Here is a 26,590-nt window from a genome sequence, read left to right as displayed (position 1 = left end):
TTCCCCCCCCCCCCCCGCCTCCACGGGCCGCGGCGGGCGCGTGACCCGGCGGAGATCTCGCGAGAGCGGCGGGGGCGGGAGGGGCAATGGCGGGTGAGGGGAAGGACCGGGCCCGGCGTGAGGGGAACGGGGAGCGGCCGAGCCTCGAGGGACGGCCGGACCCTCCCTCTGGGACAAGTCTGTCCTGTCCTACACCCCTGCGGGCCGCGGCTCCGAGGCGTTAGGCCTCTGCCAAGGCCAGCTTCCAGGTTTTTCCTTTGTAAAACGAGCAGGAAAGCCTGTGGTGTTTCGCTGTGAAGTGTGCTCGTAATAAATTGAGTGGTGGATAAATCCATTAAAGATGTTGGATAAAGAGAGTGATGACCCTCAATAAAACGTTCTCCAGGCCGGAATTTGGCGTATTCTGGGGAATTTTAAAGGGTTTTTCGGAATGGAATAATAATAATAATAATAATAATAATAATAATAATAATAATAATGTTTGGATTTTTATTATGATAATAATTTGGAATAGTATATTAATAATGCCATTAAATAGGTAGTAACTGGACTGACTCAGTGAATCCTGTTATATAGTTTAACTGTATATGCACACAAAAGGAAAATAACTCGTGTCATTGTACGTGTCTGGTGCACCACGGAGTTCTGGTTGTTCACGTCCTTGGGGGGGAAATGTTACTGAAATAAATAGAGAAAGTAATTAGAGATCCTTTCCCTCTCTTTTGAGCAGAGAGTCAAGGCAGCTGCTCTTCAGAAACAGAAACCCAAACAGAAACAGAACCAAAAAGGGAGAAGGAGCAGGAAGTCCCAGAAATCACTAGAATTCTCCATACCTCTAACAGATTAGTTGTTTTAATTAATACAGCAGGAAAATAGCAGTTTCCTAGTAGTCTTTTTTTTTTTTTCCATTTTCATAGTTTTTTTGCCTCCCTGTACAGACGTGTAACAGCAGCTCTGCTTAACCAGCATGTCCCTGGCAACAAAGCTCCTCAGCCCTGCCCTCCCTGAGCCTTTTGGGCTCATCCAGGGCCGTTTCCAGCCCTGCTGTCCCAGCCCTGAGAGCTGGCCAAGTTCAACCTGGCCGAGCTGGCCAAGGGCTCGGATCCATCAGCACAGGATGACTTTCTCCTGCCACCCTGGAGCCGGTTCAAGCAAAAGTCTGTGCTCTGCTCCAGCCAGCTCTCCCATTCCCAGGGACAGGCAGCTCTCCCATTCCCAGGGATGGCTTTGCTGGCTCCAGGACATGGCACACTGAGGGGTGACTCATCCTGCTTCGGGATTTTTCCCAGGAAAAAAAAATCACTTTTCCTTAGAAGCGACTCCATCTTTGCCTCCTTATTGTCTTTCCTGTGCCCAAATTGGCATCTAGAAAGGTTTCTTTTTCATGTCATTCTTAAATCTAGTTTTTCATGATATAAAATCAGCGTTTACATCATTTGAGATGGGAAAGGAAAGTCGGGTCCCACATGGCTGCTGCACTTCCAGTCACCCTTCCCAAAACCGCCGGGGCAGTTTCTGGCACAGTGGTTTGCTGTGCTCCCTGTGCAAGAGGATGAAATCCCTCCTGCATCCTTGCAATCCCTGCATCCCACGGACACAGGGATTTGGGATCTGTGGTTTCTGTCCCGTGACTTTTGCCCAAATGTAGGAAATGGGACCAAGTTCTGCGGCCGCCGTGGTCTCAGAGCTCGGCTGCCCCGGAGGCTCCGTGCTGGCACTGGAGTGGGAAACGTCTTGCAGCAAATTCCTGCAGTTTTATTGGAAGTCTTGCAACTCAGGGCACTGGCAAGGCAGCCAAGAGAAATAAAAGTCGTAGAATCACGGAGTGCTTTGGGTTGGAAGGGACGTTAAGGATCATCCCGTTCCACCCCCTGCCCTGGGCAGGGACACCTTCCACCAGCCCAGGTTGCTCCAAGCCCCATCCAGCCCGGCCTTGGACAATTCCAGGGATGGGGCAGCCTCAGCTTCTCTGGGAAATTCATTCCAGCCCCTCCCCACCCTAATGGCTGCTACTGTTTGGGTTTTTTTTTTTAATTCCCTAATTTCTGAGCCAACCTCCTATTGCGGCGTGGGGGGTGACAATCCCAGCACTCCCCTTCAAAATGCCTCGTTTATAGATCAATTAACCAGCCCTGCTGCTGCCAGTGCTGCCAGGCCCAGCTGCCAAAACACCCAGCTGTTCCTCCTGCCAGGATCCAGCCCCACTCCAGGGATTTCTGGACAATCCTCCTCCTCCTCCTCCTCCCTCTGGATCCTTTCATGCCTGTAGCGCTCCGTTTCCTCCCCACCTGCTCCCTCGGCAGCAACGGATCCATTGTCTGGAGCTGCTCAGCTTCCCCAGAAGGATCCCAGCAAACACAGAGCTCCCTGTCAGCCTGCCCAGAATGTGGAGGAGCCAAGGAAAACAAGAAAGAGGGGAAAAAAAAAAAAAAAAAAGGAAAGAAGAAAGCGCTTTTCCACTCGGCTTTATCGGCGCTCGCATAAATCTGGTGGTGGTTCGTTGAGTTTGCGCTTCCCCAGCACCTGCCACCTGCTCAGCTGATCCCTCCCACGCTCCCCGAGGGGCTGTGCTGCTCCAACTGCACCCCAGGGCCGGATTTGGGAGGGCTGGATTTGTTTGACACGGAGGAAAACCGTCTCTCAGAGCAGCAGGGACAGGCCTGGCCCTTCCCAGCTCAGCCCCCGCCATCCCCCGGGACTCCCGTTCCAGCGGGGCTCTGGACTCATCCCAAACGGGCTGTTGCTCTGGGGCAATGATCCACGAGCAAAGGAAAACCTGGATTTAAATTATTTATGGATATGGACACGCTGCCTTGTAGATTTTTAGGGAAAAGGAGGCTATTTAGGGCCAGATTTTGGGGCCCATTTTTCCTGACCCTTTGTGCCACATCCCACCTGGGGCCTCTTCTAGCTGGGGAACATCCCTATGATAAATTTAAGGATATTTAATAAGAGTATTTAGCTGCCTGGACACAGATTTTTGAAGCCCCTGTAGAAACCTTGTCTCTGAAATTAAACCCCGGAAAGATAATTTGACTCAGGAGAGATGATGGTTTGGGTGTTGCCAGAGGATTCCTTGGGAAACCAAAAGGCCTGAGGGATGAGAGGGATGATCCAGTGCCAGCCCTGGGGTTGTGGGTCACCTTTTACACTCAGGTAGTTTGAGGTTTGAACCCAGGACAGAGGTGCTTTTACCTTTTCTCATCCAGAGGGGAGCTCCCGGACGAATCCTGCTCTCCCAGCCCTCCATCCCTGGGGAAGAGACGACAGAAATCAGCAAAACCCCTCAGAGTCAGGAAACCTCTGAACTTCCAGAGCTGCAGATGAGCCACTCTGAGCTGAGGTGCTCAGCCCAGCACTAACTGGGAGGCCCCATTCCCAGTATTCCCAGTTCAGTGCTGGCAGTGGGGAGAGGACACAGCTCCCAGCTCGGAGCTGGGATTGGATCCCAGTGACTTTCCCGGTGCCTGCAGCATCCCAGGGAGAAGCAGATGGTGCCCGGGTGTCTCTTGCCTGGCCCACCCCTCTGGCTCTCCCAGTACCCCACTGGTGAGCACACGTGACCCCCCTGCTCCTGCAGGAGGGCAGAGGAGCTTTTCCAGCCTCTCCCCACGGCTCCTTCTCCTGCGGGAAGTGGGACGAGCTGCAGAGCTGACACAGCACCCGCAGCTCATCCCAGTGGGAATGCCCAGCAGGGCCAAGGGGAGGAGCCCCGGTGCCCACCCAGGCTCATCCCACAGCCTGGCAACCTCCCAGGGCATGGTTATTCCTGGGAATACACACTGGGTTTGCCCAGTCCCGGCCTAAACCATCCTCTCCCCATAACCCATCACGAGGTGCAGCTTCTCCCTCCCCAAATGCCCGGCCCTGGGGCAGCTCCAGGACCTTCTGGGCAACCTCAGAGTCCCCTGGGAAGCTCCAGAATGCCCTGGAGCAGCCCCAGGACCCCTCTGGGAAGACAGAGAGTCCCCTGGGAAGCTCCTGGATGCCCAAGAGCAGCTCCAAGACCCTCCAGACAGCCCCAAGACCCCCGAAATTCCCACCTCTTCTCTGTGTTTCTGCTGCCCATTCCATCCACCTCTGTCCAGGATGAGCAGGATCCACACCACGGGAAATGTCCACCCTGTCCCAGGGAAAGGCAGCACGTGGCACCCCCAGGGGCTGCAGATCCTGGGGTCACCCTCCCAGGGACACCACGGTTTGGCTCAGCTTACAAAGCCTCTCCCGGGCTTCCCACTATCCCACATCCAGCTCATCCCCATCCACATGCTGCCCATAACCCCTGCAGGGCTGTGAAGCCAAGCCCTGGGAATCCTCTTACGGGGGTTTTACCGGAATAATCGCATTAAACCACCCCCTTTTCGCCGGCACAAACCCAAAAGGTAAAGGAGAAGGTGGTGAGGAGCCGGCAAAGAGGGCAGAGAGCTGAGCTCCTTAAGGAATTAAGAGACATGAGAGATGGGAGAGCTCTGATGGGATCCCCACCCCGCTCCAGGGAGGCACTTCCCAAGGGGTTGGTGCCACAGCCTCGAATCTGCAGGAACAAACCACCCGGTGTGAGGTTGGTGATCCCGGAGCCACCTGCCAAAGGGAAGCAGAAAAGCAGGGTCAGGCAAAAAACTTCCAGTGGGACAGAAAACTTCGTCGTTATTATTTTACCGTTGCCGTGAAACTTCCTGTTTTACCATGGAAATGTGCCAGCTGGGAAAAAAATGTAAGGAGAATCTTTTCGCTGGCTGAGGCAGGTGTTTTCACTATCTCTTCCCCCCAGACAGTATGTTCCCAGGGCTGACACTTTCTCCACAAAGCTGGAAGTTTGCTTTGATGGAACACGCTCCCCTGTGGAGAGATTTTCGGCTGGTTTTCCTGACTACTCCTCACAAAGGCCCCTCTGGACAACCTCTCTCCTCCCTGAGTTTGTTTATACGCTTTGAACCCTGTTAGGAAAGCATCTCCCTACTTCAGCGCTGTTTTATCCAAGTTTCCATATTTAGTTCTTTCAGCTATTCCTGTTCCTTCACCAGCTTTCCCGTGCACAACCCGCCACATCCCAGTTTTCCCTGTCCTTCCCCTCCAGCAGCTGCCACAGGGGGGAATTTCCCCCCCATCCTCCCTGCACGGATGGATTGAGCGCCGTACTCACCCTGGGCACACGGTCCCAAATCACTCCCCACACCCCGATCCCAATATCAGGATCTCAGCGAGGGCCGGGTGGTTTCCCCCAGCCCCAGGTGCTGGAGGTGGTCCCAGGACCCCCGGCAGGGTGGAGATGGGAAGCCTTTCCCCCCGGGAAAGCCGAGCCTGGCAGTGTTTGAGGATTTGAGGGAGGGACAGAGTTAAAGGAGGGGAAGGAGGGTTTCCTCCCGGCACGTGGCTCCATGTCAGCCGCGGTGCGCAGCCGGCAGAGGCAACGCAGGGAAAAGCACTGGAGGAATTTACCAGGAGTAGAGAGAGAGACGCTGCTCAGAGGGAAATTAGTGTTTGCATCCAGGGAGCCAAGGTGAGTCCAAGGGCAGCGCGGGAATCGCTGCCTCCCCGCTCCAAACCCCTCCTTCAGAGGGAACCCGGGCACCGGCAGTGCCCCCTCGGTCCCTGTCCCCCTGGGAGGGCCACGCTCGTGCTCCAGCGGCAGCCGAGGAGATTTGTGTATTCCCAAAGGAGCCCCGCGGCCACCCGGGCTGAGCGGGACGGGCTGGCAGCGCTGCAGGTCTGCCCGGAGCCTCCCGGGGTCCTGTGGGCACTGAGGGCTGGCTCAGGGGTCTGGGGTCTGGGTGGGGATGCTCGGGGTGAGGGTGGGGATGCTCGGGGTCAGGGTGACAGCAGGGGGGGTGGCCAGCAGCTCTTGGGGTCCAGCTGAGAGAGAAGGGTCAGGTGGCAGCCCTGGAGTCCAACTGGTGGGCGTAGGGTCCAGCTGGAGGTTTTTGGGATCCCTTTGATGGGTGTAAGGTCTGTTCTATGGGTGCAGGGTATGTTCAATGGGTGCAGGGTATGTTCAATGGGTGCAGGGTCCAGCTGGAGGCTCGTGGGGTTTGTTTGATGGGTGCAGGGTCCGACTGATGGGTGCAGGTTCCACCTGCTGGCTCTTGGGGTTCACTCGATGGGTGTAGGATCCAGCTGGTGGTCCTTGAGCTCTGGTTAATGAGTCTAGAGCCCAGTTAATAGGTGTAGGGTCCAGCTGGAGGCTCTTGGGGTCCAATTGATGTGTGTAGGGTCCGGTTAATGCATCTAGAGTCCAATTGATGCATGTAGGGTCCAGTTAAGGGTCTAGAGTCCAGTTAATGGGTCAAGAGTCCAGTTGGCGTGTGTAGGGCACAGCTGGAGGCTCCTGGGGTCCAATTCATGGCTGCACAGTCCAGTTTATGGGTACAGGGTCCGGCTGGATCCTCCCGGGGTCCGGCTGGCAGGTGCAGGATGCTCCCGTCCGCCCTCAGGCTCCACCTGATGGATGCAGGGTCCCACCGCCGCCTTTCGGGGTCCGGCCGACAACTCTCCCCGCGCATCTTCCGGGGGGGCACCGGGCAGCCCCCGGCCGACCCCTCGGTGGGTACCGGCCCCTCTCCGCGCCGCCCGGGCCGTCGGGGCCGGGCCCGGGGCTCCCCCGCCCGCCGCTCCCAGCAGCCCGCCGGGGCCGAGGGGAGGAGCGGGCACGGGCGGCGGCGGCGGCGGCAGCGGTGAGTGAGTGCCCGCGGGGTGCGGTGCTCCGGGCGCCCGGCACCGCGGCGGCGCCGGTCCCCGCGGCCACCGGGGCCGCACCTGCCCCGCAGCATCCCCCGCCCGCGGCCGGGAAGCGGGAGCGGTGGTGGTGGGGTTTTTTTTGGGGGGGAAGGCGGGATGGGGGGGAGGATGCCCGTCGCGGATGCGGTGCCGGGGGAGCAGCGGGATGGGCGCTCCGGGAGGGGGGAGGAGGTGGGAAGAGGGGTCCCGACCGCCGTGGGGAGAAACCCGGTGCTTCCCAGCCCGCACCCCGCGGCTGCCGGCGAGGCACCCCTAAAACATCGCCCAGGCGCTGAGCGGGGATGTGAACACCCCAAAAACATCGCTGCGCCTGAAGCGGGGGGGCTGCGGCCGCGCTGCCCTCCGTCCCAACCCGGAGAGCTCCGGTGAACCGGAGCCCTCCCCGGTGCGGGGCGGGCAGCGCTTCCCGGCCGGCGGCTCGGCAACGGGAGCGCTCTCCCGTGCCATCCATCATCGCCGCTGAAAGCCCGTTGACGTCAAGCCCGTCCCGTGCCCGCCGGTCCCCACGGCCGGGAAAACGGGGAGAGGGACCCGGGACAGCCGGGAGGGTCCTGCCGAGGCTCTGCCCCCGGGCACCGTCCTCGCCCCGAGCGGCTCGTGTGCGGCCAGGGCTCACCTCGTCCCGGGATTCCCGGCGCCTCCAGCCTGGGCTTCGGGTATTGGTTTGCCTCTTGCTCCGTCCCGGGAGTCTGTTCCGCCCCCCGTGGGGTTTGGGGCAGGTGCCCCGGTCGGTTCTGTAGGGAAATGTGTGAAGGAGCTGGTGAGGGAGAGGGAAACGGTGCCCCGGGATGGGCAGAGACCCCTGCACTGCTCCCTCTTGCTCTGACCGGGGTGACACTGAGTGGGGAGAAGCCCGAGGGCAGCGTGGGCATCACTCATCCCCTGGCACCCCAACGGGCACGGGCCTGGCAGCCACCATGTCCCCACCACGTCCCCCTCCTGCTCTGCGCCTCAAAACGGTCCCCAGGGCCACCGGGGGGGAGCTCACGGGTCCCCACAGGAGGTGATGGCTGTGATGGGCTCTGTGCTGGTCAGTGCCCACTCCTGGGGGTCTGGGAAGCACGGCATGGGGGCTCCCGAGGCTCAATCCCATCGCTTGGTGCCCAGGGAGCATCCCACGGGCTGCGCTGCTGAGAGTGGGAGGCTGCGGATCCCCCCGAGCCAGGGGCGCAGGGCTGGGCTTGGCTTGCAGGCCAAAGCCAGGCTTTGCTGCCAGGCACAGCAGCCCCAGGGTCCTCCCTCTGCCAAGGGGTGTGGGACCACCTGCCCAGCCCGTCCCCAGCCCCTTCCCTGGCGGCCCCGTGGCTGCTCTGCACCTTCAGCTCCAGCCCCAGTTCGGCGTGTGCCCGTTTCTCTCTGCACCAACACCACCAACACCTCCCCGGAGCCACTCCTGCTGTGCTCGCACTTCTCTCCCCGTGTACCTTCTCCGACACGACATCCCTTGGTGAGGGCAAACTCCTGCCACCTCCCATGGCCCAGCACTCCGAGTTCCTGCTTCTTCGTCCTCGTTCCAGCCCCGGCCTCGCAGCACAGCCTTTGTGGGACAGGGACAGAGGGTGAGATTCTGGCGTCTTGGTCTGACCTTTGCTTGGCCCCTTTCACCCCAGTTCAGGGGGAAAATCCCCTCCAGCTTCCCCTCCACACACCCCCCCCCAGTCCACCCCCCCAGGCTCCGTGGGCTCTGGCTGCAGCACAGCCCTCCGGGAAGCATCCCACGGATACAAGATGCAGTTTAAGGTGATGAAAATCCCTAATTTTCCTGCTTGTTAAAACCCAAGCCGTGCGGCACCAGCTCCCTGCATCCCTGTCAACGCGCCGAAAATGTTTTGTCACAGCTTCTCAAAGAGCAGGAAAACAGCCTCGTTAAGGAATTATTGTGAAGTGATTTGGCTCCAATTGACAGCCCTGCTGACACTCCGAGTTCGCTGCCTGAGGGGCTCCTTTCCTGCCCCGGGATGCTGTGTTGGGTGGTGGTGGGAGCCTCTCCAGGCTCCTCATCCTCCCCACAGAAGAAGGGGCTCCTGGAGCTGGAGGTCTCAGCCTGAAAATTGGGAATTGCACCGATTTTGGTTGTTGGGTGGCGGAGCAACGCGAGAGCTTTTGGCCTCATCTTCGGGCACGTTGTGCATCGCCCTCCTCCCCGGCCGTGGCACGTGTGGCACCTCGCTGGGATCAGCTCCATCGTCCTCCAGGGATACAGGTGCTGCTGGCACCCCAGGGTTCTGCCCCAGCTCCTCGTGCCAGGCCGGCTGCAGAGGTGGCAGAGTGATGGGTGTTTGCCGCAGGCTCCCGCTGCCTCCTGGCACCGCTCCGGCTCTCGGAACTCTTCCTGTGGCAAGCAAGTTTTCTGCTGATCCCTGAAGAAGCTTTGGAATAATAGTGCAGTCTTAGCATTTAAAAAGAGCAACTTTTTCTGCAAACAAACCTGCTCCCCCCCGCCGGCTCCTGCTGGGCTCGGGAGCGAGCTGGGACCTGCGGGCTGGATGCGGCTGGGCAGGGAAAATAGGATCCAGGCAGGCAGGGTCGGGGCTGTTGGCAGGTCCTGCTGCTGGATATGGAATTGGGGGGGCAATGGAGGGTGTGGGTGGGTTTGGTCACCCATCCTGGAGCTGCTGGTTTGGCCCTGGGGACACGTTGGGCATCGCTGCAGTGAGCGGGCACGGGCAACCAGGGGTGGAATCTGGTCAGTGCTTGGATTCGAACCTGAGGGGACTCCAGAGCTCTTGGCCCCCGTGGGATATGAAGCCCCTGGAAGGCAGAGGGATATTCACCAGTGCAGAACAGGGAGGGAAGGGGGGGGCTGCTGGGTGCTGGCCACCGAGGGAAGGAAATCAGATGTTGTGTGCGAGGAGCAGAGCGCTGGTAGGAGCAGCAGAAAGCCAGGGCTGATAGCAGCCCTTCCCCTGGAGGAAGCAGCTCCATGAAATATTGATGGGATTCACACACGGCAGACGAGCTGTGTGAGCTGCATTGCAGAGCTGGGAGCCGTGCAGCCGGAAAGGCAGCGGCAGCTGGGTAACGGGAAAAGCTCCTTCCCACATCCCCTCCTTCCCACATCCCCTCCTTCCCACATCCCCTCCTTCCCACATCCCCTCCCTGCCGGAGGAGATCGGCCCCGGCAGGGCAGTGCCAGCCCTCGGTGCCCGAGCGCCAGGCGAGGGGGGAGTTGGGATCTGAGCAAGGTGATCCCATTCCCAACCCCATCTCCGGGGGCCACCAAAGACCCTGGGCTGGTTTCTCACGTCCCAGTTGCCTCCCCATGGAGCTGTCCCAGATTTTGGGGCCACGTGGCTGCTGGGCTCGTGTCCCTGCTCCGTCCCGAGCCTCCCATCGTGGCCACCACCAGCACCAGGGTGCAGCCAGTGCAGGGGTCCCGAGCTCAGCCTTGGCATCCTGGACCACTGTGGGATGAGCCCAGCCCACCAGGGATGCCCAGTGCTCAGGGCAGTGCCAGGAACCCCCGGGGCTCTCCGGGCCAGGTGGGCCCAGCAGGACCTGGCTGTCCCCCAGCCTCAGCCCTGCCGGGTGGCTTTTGCTCCTCGGATTCCTTCCTGTTGCCAAGGAAACGATGGGATGCAGCAGGGATCTGATTTGCCCGGGCAGAAGACGTCACACAGGGACAGGGGGGAAAAAGGACAGCAGTGGTCAGGGCTGCTGCTGCCTCAGGAGGGGGCTCTGCCCCAAATCCGGCCACCAGGCAGGGTCAGACATGGATGGCCCTGAATTCCTCACCTGTCCCACCCCTCCAGTGAAAGGTGGCCACGAGGTGGGTGGGGGAAGATTCTGTGTTCCTGCCTGTCCCACTGGAAAATACTTGGTTCCGTGTCCTGGTGCTCCTGGATGGATCCCATCTTCCAGGAGCGTCACTTCTGCTGGAGCTGTGGCAGCCAGGCTGGCTGGAGGTGGACACGAGCTTCAGGGATGGGGCTGGGAAGTGAATCACTGTGGCTGAGATGCATTTGGACGTGCTGGCACTGAGGAAGACTCGGGACAGTCGGTTTTCCGGGGTCATTTCTCCTTGGACAGGAGAAACGCAGCCCCACACGGGGCTGTGGCTCCGGTTCCCTCTGGCTCTGGGTCCCACTGGTGTTCCCAGTCCATCCCTGTGCAGGAGCAGCACGGAAGAGAGCACCTGGAGCAGACCCAGCTCCATCCAGGAATACCATCCCGCCGGTTATCCCAGAAGAGATGTGATGCATTGCCTGGGTCCTGGCAGAGCTGATCTCCCTGAAAGCACCTCTCCACCCACACCACGACCTCCAGCACTTCCCATCCCGACGGAAAACCTCCGGCTGCTGCAGTCAGACCTGCTCCCACCCAAGCACCTGCCTTTTGGGGAATCATCCAGACTGGAACACGCTGTGGGATTTCCCCTGTGGCCTCCCTCCTCTTCTTCCTGCCAAGCACAGACTCACTAAACCTCTCTCATCCAACAGCCAGGCCTTTTCCAGGAGCAGGAGCTGCTCCCGTGGGACCCCTGAGCACAGCCCCATCCAAACCTCTCCCCTCCACTTGTCCTACAGCTGGAGCACATTTGGACCCATCCTTTCATTTCCAGGTTTCTGTTTCCCATGGAGCTGGTGTTCCAGCCAGGATATAACTTTTATATCCTGCCTGAGCTGTGAGATGCTTAATTCCAGTACCTGGAGTTACTTCCAGGTTCTCAGCTCACAGGCACCCAATTATACCCCTTGTTGGGCAATTAAATTTATATGAGCAGCTGCCTTTCAGAGCTGAAGCAATTAATTAGAATTAAGTACTTTTAGGGGAAATAAGCCCTTGCCTTATTCCCAAAAAACAAGCAGGAGCATGTCCATGTGAGCTGTGCTGCTAGGGCTTGCCCTGATGTGTTGTGCCTGCTCAGGACTGGCAGGGACTCAAAGTGGAAGCTCTAGCAAGATTTTTTTTTTCCCCTAAAAACGCTGATTTTAGGACCTACCTGCTCCAGTCATCAGCACTTTTCAGTGCTCTCCCTCCAGGCTCGAGGCAGCCCCAGCACAGGGGTCTGGGGGGAAAGAAGAACCTGCTGCCCCACTGCCAGGGGTTTCCAACCCCAAATCTCCCTGGGAACACCCACCCCAAGGGAGGAGACAGCCCCCAAAATCCCTCTGCCTCCTTCCCTGGCAAGGCAGCATCCCAGCCACCCCCACTGCCCTCATTTACCACCCTCCTCCTCCTCCTCCTCTCCCCACCCCCTGTCAGGAGCCCTTTCCCACCTGTGTGGGGGCACCTGCTGGGCTCCTCCCCCCTTCTCCAGAGCCTTTTCCAAAGCACCAATTTCCCCCGTCAATATTTTGCCCCTCGTTTCTATTCCCGTGGAATATTTGGGGCCAGGGCTCTCTCCCAGCCCCAGGTTGTTCCTTTCCACACCTGGCACTGTGGGGTCACTGGGATCCATCCACTCCTGGGGTCACCTCTGACACCCCCCCTCTGTGCTGCCTCCATCCCCACTTCTCCCGGCCCGGCCATCCCCAGCAGCTCCATGACATCTGTCTTCAGGGATTCAGTGGGATCACCAGACACCCAAAACCTGGCACGGGGAGATGCCCCCAGCCCCGCCAGGGCACATCCCACCCCGCTGGACCACTGTGCCCCTGCTCGGGGCTGGCAGGAGAACTGGGTCAGCCGTGTAACCATGGAGATGCTGAGGGAGATGCTGAAGCGGCGCCAGCACAGCCCCGGCTCTCCAGAACCCTGGAAAGATTCCCCAGCCCTGGCACCGGCCGTGTCCGGCCGGGATGGGGCTGGGAAGCTGAGCTGAGCCTCCTCGGGGCGCAGGGCGGTAAGATGCCCCCATCTCCTCTTCCTTTTTGGTTTTTTTTTGGGGTGCCATGAGCGGGGAGGGCCGAGCCTCGCCGGGGTTCCTGCGCCGCAGCCGCGATCCAAACGCAACAGGGAGCCGGTTTTCCTGCTGGCTGTGCTTCTCCCTGCCCTGTGCTGCGTGTCCGGGGGATGCTACAGCCAGGACGCCTCTCCCGGGGGGCTCCACCGGCTCCCGGGGGCTCCGCGCATCCCGCAGCCGTCCCAGCCGCGGGGGGAGCCGGGGGCTGGCTCGCTGGAGAACTTCCCGGCGCTGGCGGCGGTGGTGGTTTCCCGCAAGGACGGTGCGTGGTGGCGGTAAGGGCTGCTCCCACCCCGGGAGCTCGGGAACGTGTTCCCACGGCGGGGGAGGAGGGGGCTCGGGTGCGGCGTCGCGGTTGTTTGCTCCGAGAATCCCGGCGTTTTGTGACATAGGGAATAAATGCATGGATGGGGGAAGGGGGGGGGGAGTTAGTGTGTGAAGGGAAACCTGGGGCCATTCCCTGAATCCCTGCACGTTTCTGGGGAAAGGGAGCTGGAGCTGAGGCAGCAGCAGGGCTGCGTGTTCATCAGCAGGCTGAGGATGCTGTGGGGGTACCAGGGATGCTGTGGGGGTACCAAGGATGCTGTGGTGGTACCCGGGATGCTGTGGTGGTACCAGGGATGCTGTGGTGGTACCAAGGATGCTGTGGTGGTACCAGGGATGCTGTGGTGGTACCAAGGATGCTGTGGTGGTACCAGGGATGCTGTGGTGGTACCCAGGATGCTGTGGCCATGCTGAGGATGCTGTGCCAGTGCCAAGGATGCTGTGGGGGTACCAGGGATGCTGTGGCCATGCTGAGGATGCTGTAGCCGTGCCAAGGATGCTGTGGTGGTACCAGGGATGCTGTGGCCATGCTGAGGATGCTGTGGCCGTGCCAAGGATCCCGTGGCTGTGCCAAGGCTGGCTCAGCAGTGGGAGCCACAGGCTCTGTTGCTCAAACACTGCCCCCAGCCCAGCACCAAGCACCCCCTTTACCCCCCACCCAGCCCCTGCTCTGTGCAGGAGCAGACTGTGCAAGGAGATGAGGGGTAAAACCACGGGGAAGGGTGAAGAAAATCCTTCCCCCGGGCTGAGGAGCTCGCTCTGCTTCCCTGGCGGGCGGATTATCCCCGGGTGTGTTGCATTGGAAATGATCCCATTAGCGCTCTGCTCTCCTGATCTAATTTGCTCCCACCAGAGCCTGGTGCTCTCCGGGGCTGCTGGGGTGGGAAACAGCAGCAGGAAGGAGCCTTTTGTGCTCCCCTGGCCCTGCAGAGGACGGGGCTCGCTCGCACCAGGGGATTTCTTGCCCCTGGAGGGGCCTGGGCTGGTCTGAGCCCTGTGCACAGGGACCTGTGTTTGCTTGGGCACAGCCTGCTGCCAGGTTTGCCAGTGGGGAAACTGAGGCCCGGGGAAGTGGTGTGGGCCTGCTGGGGGGTGGTTGGGATCCATTCCCGGTGGCAGGTGCTGCCTGAGAGAAAGCTCGGTGGTGGCAGCGAGTGTGGGGCTGGAGCGTGCCTGGAGAGCAGCGGGGGGCGTTGGAAGGTGTTCATCCCAAATGTCCCAAAGGCAGTGGCTCAGCCCTGACTCTTCCTAGGACAGGACCTGCTGGCTGCTCTCTCCCAGCTTGGCTACCATCAGCACATGGCTGTGCTGGGGCGGCTCCAGAGCTGGGGCTCACCCCACACCCACACCTTTATCCAAAGGGCTCCATCCCCCTGGAGCTGGGGCTCACCCCACACTGTCACCTTTATCCAAAGGGCTCCATCCCTCTGGAGCTGGGGCTCACCCCACATGGACACCTTTATCCAAAGGGTTCCATCCCTCTGGAGCTGGGGCTCACCCCACACTGTCACCTTTATCCAAAGGGCTCCATCCCTCTGGAGCTGGGGCTCACTCCACATGGACACCTTTATCCGAGGGGCTCCAGCCCCTGTGCAAGTGTCAGTTCAGCAGCACAGACAGACAATCCCCCGTGCCCATGGGTACCCGAGGGGAGGCTGATGCTGTGCTGAACCCCAGATCTTGCCCAGGGCAGGGGCTGTGCCAGGGTCCCGCTCGGCCATGACCCCACTGGGCACAGGGAGTGTGGGGGGTGAGGGCCGTGGGTCGGTGCCATGTGCTCCCCCAAGGGAGCCTGGGCAGGAAAACAGCCCAGCCAGGAGGGTGCTCTGGGAGCTCGTTAATGATATTAATGACTAATCGCCCACTTGCCCCTGTAATTGATAAATCCAGGAGTTCAGCGGGGCTGGAGCTGCGCCCGTGGCTCCTGCCAGGTCTCATCCCAACCATACCCTGAATCCAGGCCTCCCTTCAGGTCTCATCCCAAGCTTGCCCCCTGTGAAGCCCCTTCCTGCTCTGGCAGTGGGCAGCAGAGGCCCCTGCCCAGCCCCAGCTCCCCTGCACTCGTGTCCCTTTATCTCTCTCCAAAGGGAAATATTTTCCCAGGCTCTGCCTCCATCCATTATCATAAAGTGGCTTCACTTGGCCTGCAGTTAATAATTCACCTTTCCTTGGAAGATGGATGCTCCACGCCATTGGAGCTTAAATATTCATGGGGAAGGGAAGGGAAGGCAGCAGGGCCGTGCAGGAGCTCTGGCACAGCCTCTGCCACCCGCAAAGCTCTGGTGCCCCCGGCACCTCCAGCCTCTGGCTGCTCCAGGGATTCCCATCCCGGGGTGGAGCAGGCTCACCTGGAGCAGGCTCACCTGGAGCAGCACATGGGGAAGCTGCAGCCGTGGTTTGGAGAGGGAGATGTGCAGGAAGAACTCGGCTGGGCGCAGTTTTGGGCACTCTCAGGGTGGACGGGGCTGTGTCCAAGGGTCCCCTTGTCCCAGCCCAGGCGGGTTGGTGACACTCTGAGCCTTCTGCTCATCCAGGTCTCTTCTGGGTGTTGGGAGTGTCCAGGTCCTGTGGGATGCTGGGGAAGGGCTGGTGTGATCCAGCTGCATGGGGGTCCTGCACCCCTTCCTGTGCCAGCCCCTGCTCCACGGGTGGGGAAAATAGAACACACTGAGCTGGAGGGACCCACCAGGACCATCCAGTCCAACCCCTGGCCCTGCCCAGACACCCCAACAATCCCACCCTGTCCTTGAGAGCGTTGTCCAAGCATTCCTGGAGCTCTGGCAGCCTTGGTGCCGTGCCCACTGCCCTGGGGAGCCTGGGCAGTGCCCAAACAGCCTCTGGGGGAAGAACCTTTCCCTGAGGTCCAGGGACTCAGTGGGCTGTGCCACCTGAACTCCGTGGATCTGCGAGTGCCTCGGGGGCCCACCCACCCCCTCGGGGCTGCTCTGGGTGTGACAGCACTGGTGCCACCACCCCTGTGCCGCCATCCCTGACACCTCCCTTGCCTTGCCCCCGCAGCTGATCCCACGGAGCGGGGCCGGGGCCGGCGGGCGCGCAGCGGCTGACCATGTTCAACGGGGATGCCAGCTCCATCACCGGCTCCATCACCGGCTCCATCTCCGGCTCCATCTCCAGCCCCATCTCCGGCTCCATCGCCGGCTCCTCGGCGGCCAGGAATGTGGTGCGCAGCTCCAGCATCAGCGGGGAGATGTACAGCCTGGAGAAGAGCGCGCGGGGCAGCGCCGACTCCGTCTCCGTCACCGCCAGCAAGAAGAGACGCTCCAGCCTGGGCGCCAAGATGGTGGCGATCGTGGGGCTGTCCCAGTGGAGCAAGAGCACCCTGCAGCTCAACCAGACTGGTGAGGGCTCAGCCCCCCTGCCTGCTTTGTTTTCACCCCCCCCCCCCCAGCTCTGGCTGCCCCGTGGGTGACGAGACCCCTAAAAAAGCCGCCCCAAAAAAAAGCCCTTTTTAACCCCCCCACCCAACCCCCGGCGCTTCTCCCGGTGCTGAACCCGTTGGCAAACCCCAGGTGGGGATTTGGGGGATTTTGGAGGTCAAGGCAGTGGTCTGGGACAGGGCCAGCACTTGAGCTTGGCAGGTCTCAGCAGAGGGGGGGGTGCCTGGGGTGCGGGGGGGAACACGGCTGGGGTGCAGGGGGGAGATGGTTGAAGTGCAAGGGGGGGTATCTGGGGCCCAGGGGGGTACCTGGGGTGCTGGGGGGAGCTCTGCCCGTGCTGGGGGTCCTGGCCTGAGTGTCCCCCTCCCCAGTTACACCCAGCCCTGGCTGTGGGCAGGGAGGGAGCTTGGAGAAAGGACTTGTCAAACGCCCTGGCTCTGGGAAATATTGAAATGGCTTAAAATAGCTGTTTGAGGGGCGGGGGAAGCACAAAGCTCATTTTAGTGCAGGCTTTTCCTCTAGTTACTGCTTCTTTATCCTGCTGCTTGTTGGCATCCCATGATCTGGGAAATGCTCTGTAAGTTAATGCAGAGCCCTCCAGCCATCCGAAGTGGGTTTAATTATCCCCAAAAGCCAAGCAAAAAGTGTGGGGGCCACGGAACGGGGGATGGCAGGACGGGACCCTCGGGCTGCCAGTGCCCGGGGGGAGCTGCCAGGACCAGGCAAACCCTTCCATGGGGACAGCCCGGAGTCAGCAGGACAAACCTGGCTCCTCCAGAGCGGTGCCAGCACACACATGGTCACACAGCAGGAGCCAGGGGCAATGCCAGGGGTGGCTGCTCGTGCCACCCTCCTCCTCCTGCCATCTGCCACCGCCTGGGACACGGGGAGTGTGGAGAAAGGGGGACATTGAGGTCAGTCAGGGCTGTGCCCACTTGTGGCACTGGGGGTTCCTGTCCCCTCTGGCACTGGGACATGGGCACATGGGGATTTTGGAGGTCAAGGCAGTGGTCTGGGATGGTGCCAGCACTTAAGCTCGGCAGGTCTCAGCAGAGGGGGGATGTCTGGGGTGCAGGGGGGAGGTGGTTGAGGTGCAAGGGGGGGGTCTGGGGCCCAGGGGGGTACCTGGGGTGCAGGGGGTGTTCTCAGCCATACAAAGCCCTGGTGATGTCGGTGCTGAGGGCTGTGGGAGATGGATTTGGGACACGGGGTCACGGGCAGCCCGTGGCTCTCCAGCACCAGGACGTGTGGGGGTCCTGTGGGAACTCGTGCCCAGGGAAAGGCACAGAACTGCCCGTGGGTGATGTGCAGAAGGAAGGCAGGGAGGGGCAGGTGCCAGGGCTCACCTCCTGCCTCCCCTTCCAGAGGGGGGCCCCAAAAAGCTGCGCAGCACCATCCGGAGGAGCACCGAGACCGGCATCGCCGTGGAGATGAGGACCAGGGTGACCCGGCAGGGCAGCCGGGAATCCACCGACGGCAGCACCAACAGCAACAGCTCCGACGGCACGTAAGGCACCGGGGGGGGCGAGGGGAGAGGGGCTGGGCACCCTCCCGGGGCGCCGGGGCTCGCTGGGGACCGGCAGCCGGACGATGCTCCATCCAAGTCCTTTGCAGGTTCATCTTCCCCACGACCCGGTTCGGCGCCGAGAGCCAGTTCAGCGACTTCCTGGACGGGCTGGGGCCGGGGCAGCTGGTGGGGCGGCAGACGCTGGCAACCCCCCCGATGGGTGAGTGCCCGGGCACGGGGGGGGTCCCCACCGGGGCAGGGGCAGCGCTCCGGCCGGAGGGACGGGGCTGCGGGGGGAAAGTGCCCCTGCGCTTCTCCGCGGGGCACCGGGCACGGGCTCCATCCCGGCACATCCCGGGGGATGCTCGGCCCCTTCCCGGCCGGCCCCGCCTGCAGGGCTCAGGGCAGGGCACGGCGGCTCTGCCCTTTCCCGAGGCTTCCTCTGCCCCTCCGAGCATCCCGCTGCGAAGGGGAACCGCAGCAACCGCCTCTTGTTCCATTTCTCCCTTTTTAAATCCCGCCCGGGGATCCAGGAGATGTCCACGTGGGCATGACCGACCGGAACGGGCAGCTGGAGGTGGATGTGATCCAGGCACGGGGACTTATCCCAAAGATGGGCTCCAAGTGCATCCCCGGTAGGTGGCTGGGGAGGGAGGGGGATGGACACCGTGCCGGGATCATCCCAGGATCCTGCCTCGGGTCACTGTTTCCCTCCCGTTTCCCTGGGCAGCCACCTACGTGAAGGTTTACCTGCTGGAGAACGGCGTCTGCCTGGCCAAGAAGAAGACCAAGGTGGTGAAGAAAAGCTGTGACCCGTCGTACCAGCAGCCTCTGCTCTTCGAGGAGAGTCCCCAGGGCAAAGTCCTGCAGGTGACGATCCCCTGGCGCTCCGGGGCTCGGAGGGATCGGTTGGGAGGGATCTTAAAGCCCATCCAGTCCCACCCCCTGCCACGGGCAGGGACACCTCCCGCTGTCCCGCGTTGCTCCAGGCTGGCCTTGGACGCTCCCAGGGATCCAGGGGCAGCCACAGCTTCTCTGGGAAACTGTGCCACCCTCCCAGGGTGAGGGGAGCCAGCACAGGGCACGGAGCCCCAGTGCCCACCCTGCTGCCCTCCAGACCTTCCCTCCCCGTTCACAGTGGGTCCCCTCCCTCCAGGCGCGCTGAGTTCGCCGTGTTTTCCCCGGAATTCCCACCTGGCAGCTCCGTAAATCCCCCGTCTGTGCCCGCAGGTGATCGTCTGGGGCGATTACGGGCGCATGGACCACAAGTGCTTCATGGGGATGGCGCAGATCATCCTGGAGGAGCTGGATCTCTCCAGCACCGTGGCGGGCTGGTACAAACTCTTCCCCACGTCCTCGCTGGCCGACTCCAGCATCGGACCTCTGACCCGCCGCCTCTCCCAGTCCTCCCTGGAGAGCTCCACCAGCCCCTCCTGCCCGTAGGGGGGCAGATCAGTGGGAGAGGGGAGGGGGAAGGAGACGCCCTGACCTACCCAAACTGGGCGTGGAGAGCTGTAAATATCCTTCCTTTTTTTTTTTTTTTTTTTTTTTTTTGGGTTCCTTTTTTTTTTTTTTCTTTTTTTTAAATTTTTATTTGGAAAATTCTCCTTCCCCAACCAAAAAAACCTGCCCCTGGACACGCCCCCCTCCCCACGCTCGTGTCCCGGGCACCTGGAGGGGATGTGGGAGAGGGATGAAAGGGCCGTGTGTGAGGCAGGGGGGGAAGGAGGAGCAAAACAAACCCCCCCCCGAGGGCTGCACCTGCCGGTGATGATCCCAGAACTGTTCCCACGCCTCGTCCCAGCACCTGGAAGGCCTCGAGGAGCCCAGTTCTCTCCTGACCCCTGGTTCAGCAGCGTGACGACGAGGTTCCTTCCCTTCCATTTCCCTTTCCTTGCCTCCGAGGGAAAAAAAAGGGAGCTTTCCAAGGGGAAAGAAAAAAAAAACCAACAACAACAACAACAAAAAAAAACACTCAGAAAAAAAAAAAAATCCAACTCAGCACTACTTTTGTTTTCCAAGGAATGTAGCATCTTCTCTTATGTAGCTTTGCCACGTGCTAACAACACACTCACTGCAATATCCAAGAGACTCCGGATGGGCCGGGAACATCTGCCACTCACGTCCCGTTTGTTCATTTTTCCCAGCACTTTTGGGGGCCATTTTTTCCCTTTTTTTTTTCCCCCCCCGTTTTGTTTTTTGTTTTTGTTTTCCCGGTAGCATGTAGCCTGTGAGCAGTGCCATTGCCAAAGCAAGAGAGGGCAGGGAAGGGGGCACTCCCCTCCCCTCAGCTGGTTCTTCTGCTCCTGTCCCAGCCACTGACCGGGGGCTCGTCCGGCCACGACGAGACCCAGAAGATGAACTCTGGGATGCCTCACGGGGAAATTCCAGCCGGGAGAAGGCGGCCCAACAGAGCAGGAATACCAGGATCATCTGGTTGATCATCTGCCTCCCGGCCCTTTCCTCCCGTGAGGGCCAGCTGGAGGGCTGGGATGCCCTCCCTGGAGCTGGGATGTCCTTCTTAAGGTCTGGGTGCCTCCTCGGGGTCCAGGATGCTCTCCTTGAGGACTTGGGATGCCCTCCTCGAGGTCAGGAATGCCCACCTTGATGCTGGGTTACCCTCCTCGAGGTCTGGAATGCTCTCCTCGAGGTCCAGGAGTGCCCACCTTGAAGCTGGGATGCCCTCCTCGAGGTTTGGGAATGCCCACCTGCATGTTGGGATGCTTTCCTTGAGGTTCTGGGATGCTCTCCCTGAGGTCTGGGATGTTCTCCTCAGGGGTTGGGATGCCCTTCCCGAGGTCTGGGATGTTCTCCTCAGGGGTTGGGATGCCCTTCCCGAGCTCTGGGATGCCCTCCTTGAGGTCTGGGATGCCCTCCTGGATACTTGAATTCCAAGCAGGAGCGGAGGGTTTGCCCAGCCCTGTTCTCCAAGCTCTGGACTCGCTGATTTGCTACAGGGGAACATCTCAACAAGCACCTTGTGCTGCTCTGGAATTCGGGTGCCGGAGAGAGGGGACGGCCAAGGGGACTCTCTGGGTTGAGTTTCTCGTCAGGATTGAGTGTTTTGGGGGTTTTTGTTTGTCTTGTTTTGTTTGTTTTTAAAAGCAGCATTTTTGGTTCCCTCCGAGGGACCCAGTTCTTGTAGCAAACCCGAGAATTAACGGAAGCTTTTTTTGAAGGTGCCTAAATGAAATTTGCTGAAAAATACTCAGGGGAGACACCACTAGAAACTCTGGTTTCTTCGTAAAATGAACCTAATCCAATGACTGTCCTGAAGGATCAGTTCCCAAAAAGAGAGGAGAAAAAAAAAAACCAACAACAAACCCAACACACCAAAAGATGAGCAGTTTGGAGACTGGAAGAGGACAAGAGGTTAATGGGGAATTTTTGCCAACCAGCTGGCTCTGACCTTCAGTGTTCACCACAAACCAACCCACAGCACAGCTGGGATTTTTATACAATTATTTCTTGGCGAAACACGGAATTCCACAATGCACAGAGCACAACAAACCAACCGAGGTTCTCCTGGTGACACCGGGAACGACGAACCAGCTCAGCCACCACGGAACAAAACCAAACCTGAAGGAAAAAGGACTGTTGGGATGAAGCTGTTCCCTCCACAACCCCCAACCTGGGGGTCCCTAAACCCCCAAACCTGGGGGCCCACAAACCCCAAACTTTGGGGTCCCCAAACCTTGGAGTTCAAAACCCCAAACCTGAGGGTTCACAAACCCCAATCTTGGAGTCCCCAAACCTAAACCTGGTGGTCCACAAACCCAAACCCAAACCCAGGGGTTCACAAACCCAAACCTTGGGGTCCACAAACCCACGTCTGGGGGTCAGCAGGACTCCACTGTGCAGTGGCTGCTTTGCCAAACAGCACCAAATTGAAGTGACATCGTGACAAGGACTTTCAGCTGCTGTCTCGACTTTGCCAACCCAAAATCGCTGCAGACCTTTGAGGAAAGAGGAGGCCCAGGTGCTGCTGACCTGGGATGGGGAAAGGTTCATCCTTTCACTTCCTGAAACAGGAGCTAACACTGGTTGGAACGTGATGTTCCCTGCAGAGCACGGAGCAGCTCCTGGACGAGGCCGAGCTTCCCCTGCCCGGCGCTGGATTTCTGACTGCACATCAGGGGAAGCATCCTGAGAGGAAAAGCTTTCCTCTCCTCCGAGCTGACACTATTTACTTTTGGCTTTACCAGCCCTGTTTCGATGGGAAAATGCCAAACCTGCCCGTGGTGGGAGCACGGAACGTCCGCAGGGCCGCGGCGTGGGCAGAGCAGGGAGCTCTGCAGGGACGTTGTGCTCGCTGCTGTGGGCACACAGCATCCCACCCCCTCCCTTCCCAGCTCTGCATTCCTCCAGCAGAGCTTCTTTTCCCTGCTCCTCTCCCTGCCAGGAACATCACACGCCTGAGCTCTGACAGAGAACAGAGGCGGGTGAGGAGCAGCAGAACATCCCGACCACGCGCCCGGGGTCCGGCAACAACCTCGCTGCTCCTGCCCCAGTTACCAAACCCCCGCTGGAAAAACCCAGAGGAAAGAACCAGCACCTGGAAGGCACAGCCTGGGTGCTCCAGGGAACAAGGGAAACCCGAAGATTTTTGCTTCTTTCTGGTCCCTGCCACGCTGAGGATGCACTGGGGGGGACTGAACAAACTGCTCCCCAGTTCCCCCTCCGTGCTGGGTTTGTGTTTGCTGCCTCACGGGGCTGATCCCTCCTGCTCCTGGACACTGGCAAGGTGGAGCCACCATGCAGTGACTTCAAATGACCAAAATCCAACAAGACCTTCCCTTCTTCCCCCCCTCTCAGGAGGTGCCACTCACTGCCCTTGGGGGAGCACCTGGGTCAGGACCCGCCTTGCACAGGTGTGGGCAAACTAAACTGGGGGAATTGTGCCACAGTCACACTGAAACATCAGCTCCTCCTCCTTTCTCAGCCCCTGAGCCCCCGTGTCAGGTGTTTTCCCTCCTCCAGCAACGAGAACAACGGAGCCAAGACACCCCATTGCTTTCTACGGGACACCCCAGAAATCCAAAACTCAGCAACTGAGAAAATTCACCCCATCCCAGGACAAACCAGAAGCTCCTGCACTCCAGGGTTCTTCCCTTTCCTGGGGGAATGTTTTATTGCCAAGGGCATTTTTTTCCACGTGCAATATGACTTGCAGAAGGTGGCTGCCTCGGTGTTATGGGTCAGATTATTTCCTCTACCTCCCTTCACGGAAGGAAAGTCAAACCACTTGATTTGGCAGATATTTTTTTCCCCCAGAAAGAATAATTAATACGAAATGACATCAGCTTTGCAGGCTGTTTTACACCCAGCCCCCAGCAGTGAGGAGCAGCACCCACCTGACACAGACCTCTCTGAACGGCGCTGCCGGGGCTGGAACCAAACCCCCAGCTGGAGTCACAAGGCTGGATTTGACCAAAATAGCCTTGAAATGGTACTTAAACATCCCCTAAATGCTAATAGAAGTCACAGCCACGCAGCAAAGCACTGAAAGCACTCGGTGATTCCAGGCCTGAGTTATCCCTGTGTTTTCTCCCGGCCTGGAATGGGCTGAATTTGCCAAAGTGGAGTGAAAAGTTTCGAGGGCAGCAGGAGCTGGGCCCAGAAATCAGCTCCTGTGTCATCATGGCATGTTGGAAGCAGGGGGGGAGGATGCTTCAATGTAGTTCTCTGGAAGTCCAGTGAGATACCAAAACAATTCCCAGGAATCAGGGAACTGAACCTGCTGCCACAGAGCAGCGGAGCCGGTGGGAAGCATTCCCTCCACATCCAGCTTTTCCAGCTCTTGCCAGCTTTTTTCTCCAGAAGCAGTTACAGGTGCAGCTCTTGGTTACAAATCCAAGAGCAGGAATTCCTTGGGAGTGGGATCAGGATTCCCCTTTGCTGTCAGGGAATCTCTTCTGTGGCACCACAGCTCGGGCAGAGCCGAGATTTGGGAAGAGCAGCCTGGGTGTTTGGGAGAGGAGCAGCCACATTCCATCCCTTGCCTGGTTTTCCTGGGCTCACAAACCCCCAGCACTGGGGTCCTTCCTGCTCCAAAATTACTTCCAAAATCAGCACCAGGGATGTTTTTTCCAGGTGGAAAGAATCCATCTCCTGTTTTCTTCTGGTTGATTCAGGGGCTTCGCTCCGGACTGACAGGACACACTCGGACACTCCACGTCTGCCACCTTCCCAAAGGTGTGGGATTGGCCACTGGTTTGGAAAACAACAGCACTGTGCAGGTCAGGGAACAGTGTTCCAGCACTGTTTGTCTCACTGGCTCAATCCAAAGCCCAAGTGTGGTTTGCATCATGCATGGAAAAACATGGGAAGAGCTCTCCCTGCTTTCCTTCGGGATTTCGTGCCTGCAGATGGATCTGGAGAGTCGCCTGCAGGAACAGCAGGGTTTGCATCCAAAGGCATGAGGGCCCTTCCAATGATCCTCCAGCAAAGCTGCTTCATCTGGAAATCTGCCTTCTGCTCCATGGAATCCCAGGATGGTTTGGTTTGGAAGGGACCAAAAAGGTCATCTCGTTCCACCCCCTGTTCCACGGGCAGGGACACCTTTCATAATCCCAGGTTTCTCCAAGCCCTGTCCAACCTGGCTTTGGACACTTCCAGGGCTGGGGCAGGGTTTCTTTCTCACAGAGAAAACCCCCCAACCCCTGGCTGGTTGTTAGAGGTGCAAAAGTTGTGTTTAGGAGCTGAAAAGAAGGTTGAAAAGCTGCAGGAAAAGCTTGTTAGGGGGAAAAAAAAATAAAAGCATCTGCAGCAGCACGGTTGGAATTTTGGGGTGAAGACAATCCTGCTCACCAGAACCCACCTGGGGAAGATTTTTAGGGTTGAAAACAGACCCAGAAAAATGTTCAGCAAAGGGTTTGTCCTGCTGTCTGAGGAGCTGCCACAGTGCTGGAGCCAGACCACCCACCTCAGGCACGGACACCAGGATGGGACACGGACACCAGGATGGGACACGGACACCAGGATGGGACACGGACACCAGGACAGGGCACAGACCCCAGGATGGGACACAGACCCCAGGAACCCAGGAGGACCCAGCGTGGTCCCACAGCTGCCCCCCAGGCCAGGAGCTGCCGTGCCCCCCGTGCCCGCAGGAGCTCCGGTTGTTGTGATACCTCATCCTTTCATTTGTCCCCCTCCTTCCCCCCCCTATTTTTTTGTTCTTTCAGACCCAGAGCTTGTGCACTCGCCCCCATTCGGGTCCTGTTTTGTTGTACCTGTGCAATGAAGAGCAATCCCAGCCCCGGGCTGTGCAGCTCCCACCCTCTGCTCCCTTTGGCCCCATGGAATGCTGAGCTCCAGGCGAGGGGAGCACGAGCCCAGGGGGTCCTCTGGGGGGAGGGAGGGTTTGGAGGGGCCCCCTCCGTGCCCTCCTGTCATCTCTGCTGTTAAACAGCCCCCCCAACACCCTCCCGGGGGCTCGGTGCCACCACCCTGCTCCCGAATCCCTCCCAAAGCTCCTGCCCGAGGCAGGGATGGAGAGGGAGCCCGGGGAGCAGGCAGGGCTGGAGCCCTGATCCCCATCCCCCAGAGGAGGGCTGTGTGTAAATACCCAGATCCCGGAAAAAAAAAAAAAAAGGGGGGGAATTTTGTCCTGCTAAAAAAAAAAAAAAAAAAAAGGGAATTTTGTCCTGCCCGTGTGAAGCAATTCCTGCCGTGTGGAAGGAGCAGCTCCCCGTCCCCACTGGCCAGGGAGGGCCCCCTGGCAGCGGGTGCCTCGTGAATGTTTAGAGCACTTTGAAGTTGGTGGCCTTGTTTTTCTTAAAGGGCTTGATTTTTTTCGTGCAGTTTAAATGGAATTATCCCCCCCCTCCCGCCCCCCTGCCACCCCCTCCATCGTGTCATCCCACTCCCCACCTCCAAATCCACGCTAAGAACAAGCTCCTGGATCGTGTAAGAAACGATCCAGGACTCAAGAATCTGTCATTAATCCCCAAAGTTTATACCTCAAAGAGAAAAAGCAGCAGCTTAGGGACAGCTCCGGGGGGAAGCAGCAGCTCCAAGCTGGAAGTTCATCCCTGAATTTGGTTCTTGACAGCAGCAGGGAAATCAAACCCACACGAGCACAGGGGGAAAAGCACCAAGGAGGTTTTAAAAGCACCCAAAGTGCAGTTTGGAAACGTTCATCCTGTCAAAAAAAAAATAATTTCCAAATTTATATTCCCAGTTGAGGGGTTTTGTCCATAACTAACAAATCTTTAAACACAGCCTATGCCTTCAAACTGTGTCAACCCCCCTAAAAAAAGTCTGAGGGGGCATAAAAGGGTCCAAAATTGCTTGAGGTGGGATTGATGAGATCACTGAAGGCAATGAGATGCACCCAGGGCTCAGCCTGTCATTCCCAATCCCAGCCCTTCCCGTGGCAGCTGGAGCTGAAAGGGGTTTCTGTGACAAGGGTTGCAGCTCAGAGTGACACAACCACACAAGGACACACAGTTCTTCACATTTTCCAGCCTAAAATCCCCCCCATCCCCCCAAAAAAAATTGCATTAAGAAGGATGAGCTGACCCAGGAGAGCCCCGTGGGGTTGGGAAGTGCCAGAACCCAATTAGCCAGGAGTTAATTGGTGCTGAATGAAAAGGTGCCAGGTGTGTCACCATCACCCCCCAGGGAACAGGAGAGGCAGGAGAACTCCCAGGACTGACACACTCACCTTGGATACCTTTGGATTTGGGGAGCCAGGGTGGAAGCAGCCAGTGAACCCCCTGCTCCTGTTCCGGGATAAACTTGGTTTGATGACAGATTCCTTCTATTTGACAACTC

The 26,590-nt window shown here is 59.2% G+C and overlaps 2 protein-coding genes across 8 annotated transcripts; one reads left to right on the top strand and one right to left on the bottom strand.

Annotated features, from left to right (window-relative positions):
- Window positions 1–104: 104 nt before the first annotated feature.
- LOC127474050 (uncharacterized) lies at window positions 105–9,760 on the bottom strand. Of its 4 annotated transcripts, XM_051794428.1 has the most exons (7): window positions 8,901–9,760; window positions 8,160–8,779; window positions 7,352–7,469; window positions 4,486–4,581; window positions 4,044–4,123; window positions 3,196–3,252; window positions 105–678 (listed from the first exon to the last, which is right to left on the bottom strand). In XM_051794428.1, the coding sequence occupies exons 2-7, from the start codon at window positions 8,447–8,449 to the stop codon at window positions 654–656; spliced, it is 666 nt and encodes a 221-aa protein (XP_051650388.1). In that variant the 5' UTR covers window positions 8,450–8,779; window positions 8,901–9,760; the 3' UTR covers window positions 105–653. The 4 variants fall into 4 exon arrangements, 3 of the variants coding, with proteins under 3 accessions (XP_051650388.1, XP_051650390.1, XP_051650389.1); XM_051794430.1 differs by having other exon boundaries at window positions 8,160–9,760; XR_007905654.1 differs by lacking the exons at window positions 7,352–7,469; window positions 8,160–8,779; window positions 8,901–9,760 and adding an exon at window positions 5,144–5,250.
- RIMS3 (regulating synaptic membrane exocytosis 3) lies at window positions 5,400–19,327 on the top strand. 4 transcript variants are annotated; one of them, XM_051794427.1, is made up of 7 exons: window positions 5,400–5,500; window positions 15,923–16,263; window positions 17,668–17,809; window positions 17,917–18,029; window positions 18,346–18,444; window positions 18,540–18,679; window positions 19,040–19,327. In XM_051794427.1, the coding sequence occupies exons 2-7, from the start codon at window positions 15,972–15,974 to the stop codon at window positions 19,250–19,252; spliced, it is 999 nt and encodes a 332-aa protein (XP_051650387.1). In that variant the 5' UTR covers window positions 5,400–5,500; window positions 15,923–15,971; the 3' UTR covers window positions 19,253–19,327. The 4 variants fall into 4 exon arrangements, with proteins under 4 accessions (XP_051650387.1, XP_051650384.1, XP_051650386.1 ...); XM_051794424.1 differs by having other exon boundaries at window positions 5,403–5,500; window positions 18,343–18,444; XM_051794426.1 differs by lacking the exon at window positions 5,400–5,500 and adding an exon at window positions 6,651–6,671 and having other exon boundaries at window positions 18,343–18,444.
- Window positions 19,328–26,590: the final 7,263 nt, after the last annotated feature.

This window comes from Manacus candei, unplaced genomic scaffold (genome assembly GCF_025592945.1).
Source record: "Manacus candei isolate 608988 ecotype Guabito, Panama unplaced genomic scaffold, ASM2559294v1 h1tg000038l, whole genome shotgun sequence".
Lineage (NCBI taxonomy): Eukaryota > Metazoa > Chordata > Aves > Passeriformes > Pipridae > Manacus > Manacus candei.
Note: the sequence above shows the minus strand (reverse complement) of the source record. Positions and strands in the feature narration are given on the sequence as shown.